The 1,347-nt window shown below is 29.5% G+C and overlaps 1 protein-coding gene across 1 annotated transcript in view; it reads left to right on the forward strand.

Moving 5' to 3' along the window:
• Positions 1–1,347, forward strand: part of LIPI (lipase, member I) — a 94,395-nt gene that overhangs the window by 92,610 nt on the left and 438 nt on the right. Inside the window, exon 3 of the mRNA XM_012646517.1 lies at positions 454–509. Within this exon, the coding sequence (XP_012501971.1) occupies positions 454–509 (56 nt within the window). The remainder of the gene's footprint in view (positions 1–453; positions 510–1,347) is intronic.

Below are 1,347 nucleotides of genomic sequence, written 5' to 3' on the forward strand. Positions count from 1 at the left end.
TAGCTTAGTGAAATTAATGAAACGAATAATTACATATATGCTTGGTAAATATTTTATGTTAAGGATAAAGAAAATATCATTGTAAGTAGAAAAAAAATGAAATTGTGGCAATAAATTCTCTGCCACACTAAAATCCAAAGAGAACTAGAAACAATAATATTTGAAGGAGGAAGGAAGATTGAAATATTATTATGTTGAAATAAAATATGTAGGCCAAATTTGTTTATGTGAAGTGAATAGGAAGACAATCTTAGCATCTAAGATAGAAACCAAAAGATTTTGGAACATGGAAATCACTAGTATAAAAAGGTTCTAGCAGTGACTGTTTTCACCATTGAAATATGTATCTATCTAACTTTAAATAAAAATAAAATTAATGTAAATACTTGACCTACTGGTGGAAGGAGTGGACACAACATAAAAATTAATTAAAATCTGGTTTTATAATTTCAGGTGGTATCAAGAAAGAATGCTAATGGTTTAGAAACGGGTAAGGGAAATCAGAACATGTTAATCTATTTTCAATACCCAAAGGGAAATTATAAATAGTTATTTAAAAAATGTAAGTCCAAAACGTTTTTTTAAACATTAAAGACACAAATGAGAGAGAAAAAAGGTGAACTTTGGTTTTTCTTGACCTGATTGCTTGGTTAGGTGTTCCACAATATTACTAATATTGGGATTTTATTTATTTCCTTTTGGTTGCTCTAGGAAGCTGAACTTGATTTTCTGCTTCTTACAGGATCCAACAATGTCTGTTCCTTTCATGATATAATAAATCTTCTCTTCCTCTTGCTTCCCAATTCCCACTTTTTTTCCTGTTCTCTTTTCTCTTTTCTGCTTCTGCACAACTCCTCAAAAATTAATTCTCCTGAAAGGCAAAAGACATAAAGCCAGGCTGCCCATAGGACGCAAATTTTGTTTATCATTCTTGTTACAAACTTATGCTGAAGCAAGGAATACAAAGACCCAGTTACCGGCTTATAATTCTCGAGGAAAATGCAGGAAAAGCAAACAACGTAACATCTTAATTCATTCTCCTATAACCAAACAAAAAACAAAGTCCACTTAATAATAAACAGACAACAAGGAAAATTATTAGAAAGTGGGAAAATACAAGAAAGTCTAAAACAATATAGCAATAGTAAGAATAAACATGTACAGATATGTAAATCACTTGAATTCATCCTTTAATGATAAAGAATCATTGCTAAAACAAAATAGCATCCACATATACAGTCTTGGAATGAGAAACAATTAATGAAATTATTAGAAGGATATCCATACACTTTCAAAAAAAAGATGTAATAGAAGAAATAAGATAGATATGATAATATATTTTAAAAT

The sequence above is a fragment of the Propithecus coquereli genome, unplaced genomic scaffold (genome assembly GCF_000956105.1).
Source record: "Propithecus coquereli isolate 6110/MARCELLA unplaced genomic scaffold, Pcoq_1.0 Scaffold244, whole genome shotgun sequence".
NCBI lineage: Eukaryota > Metazoa > Chordata > Mammalia > Primates > Indriidae > Propithecus > Propithecus coquereli.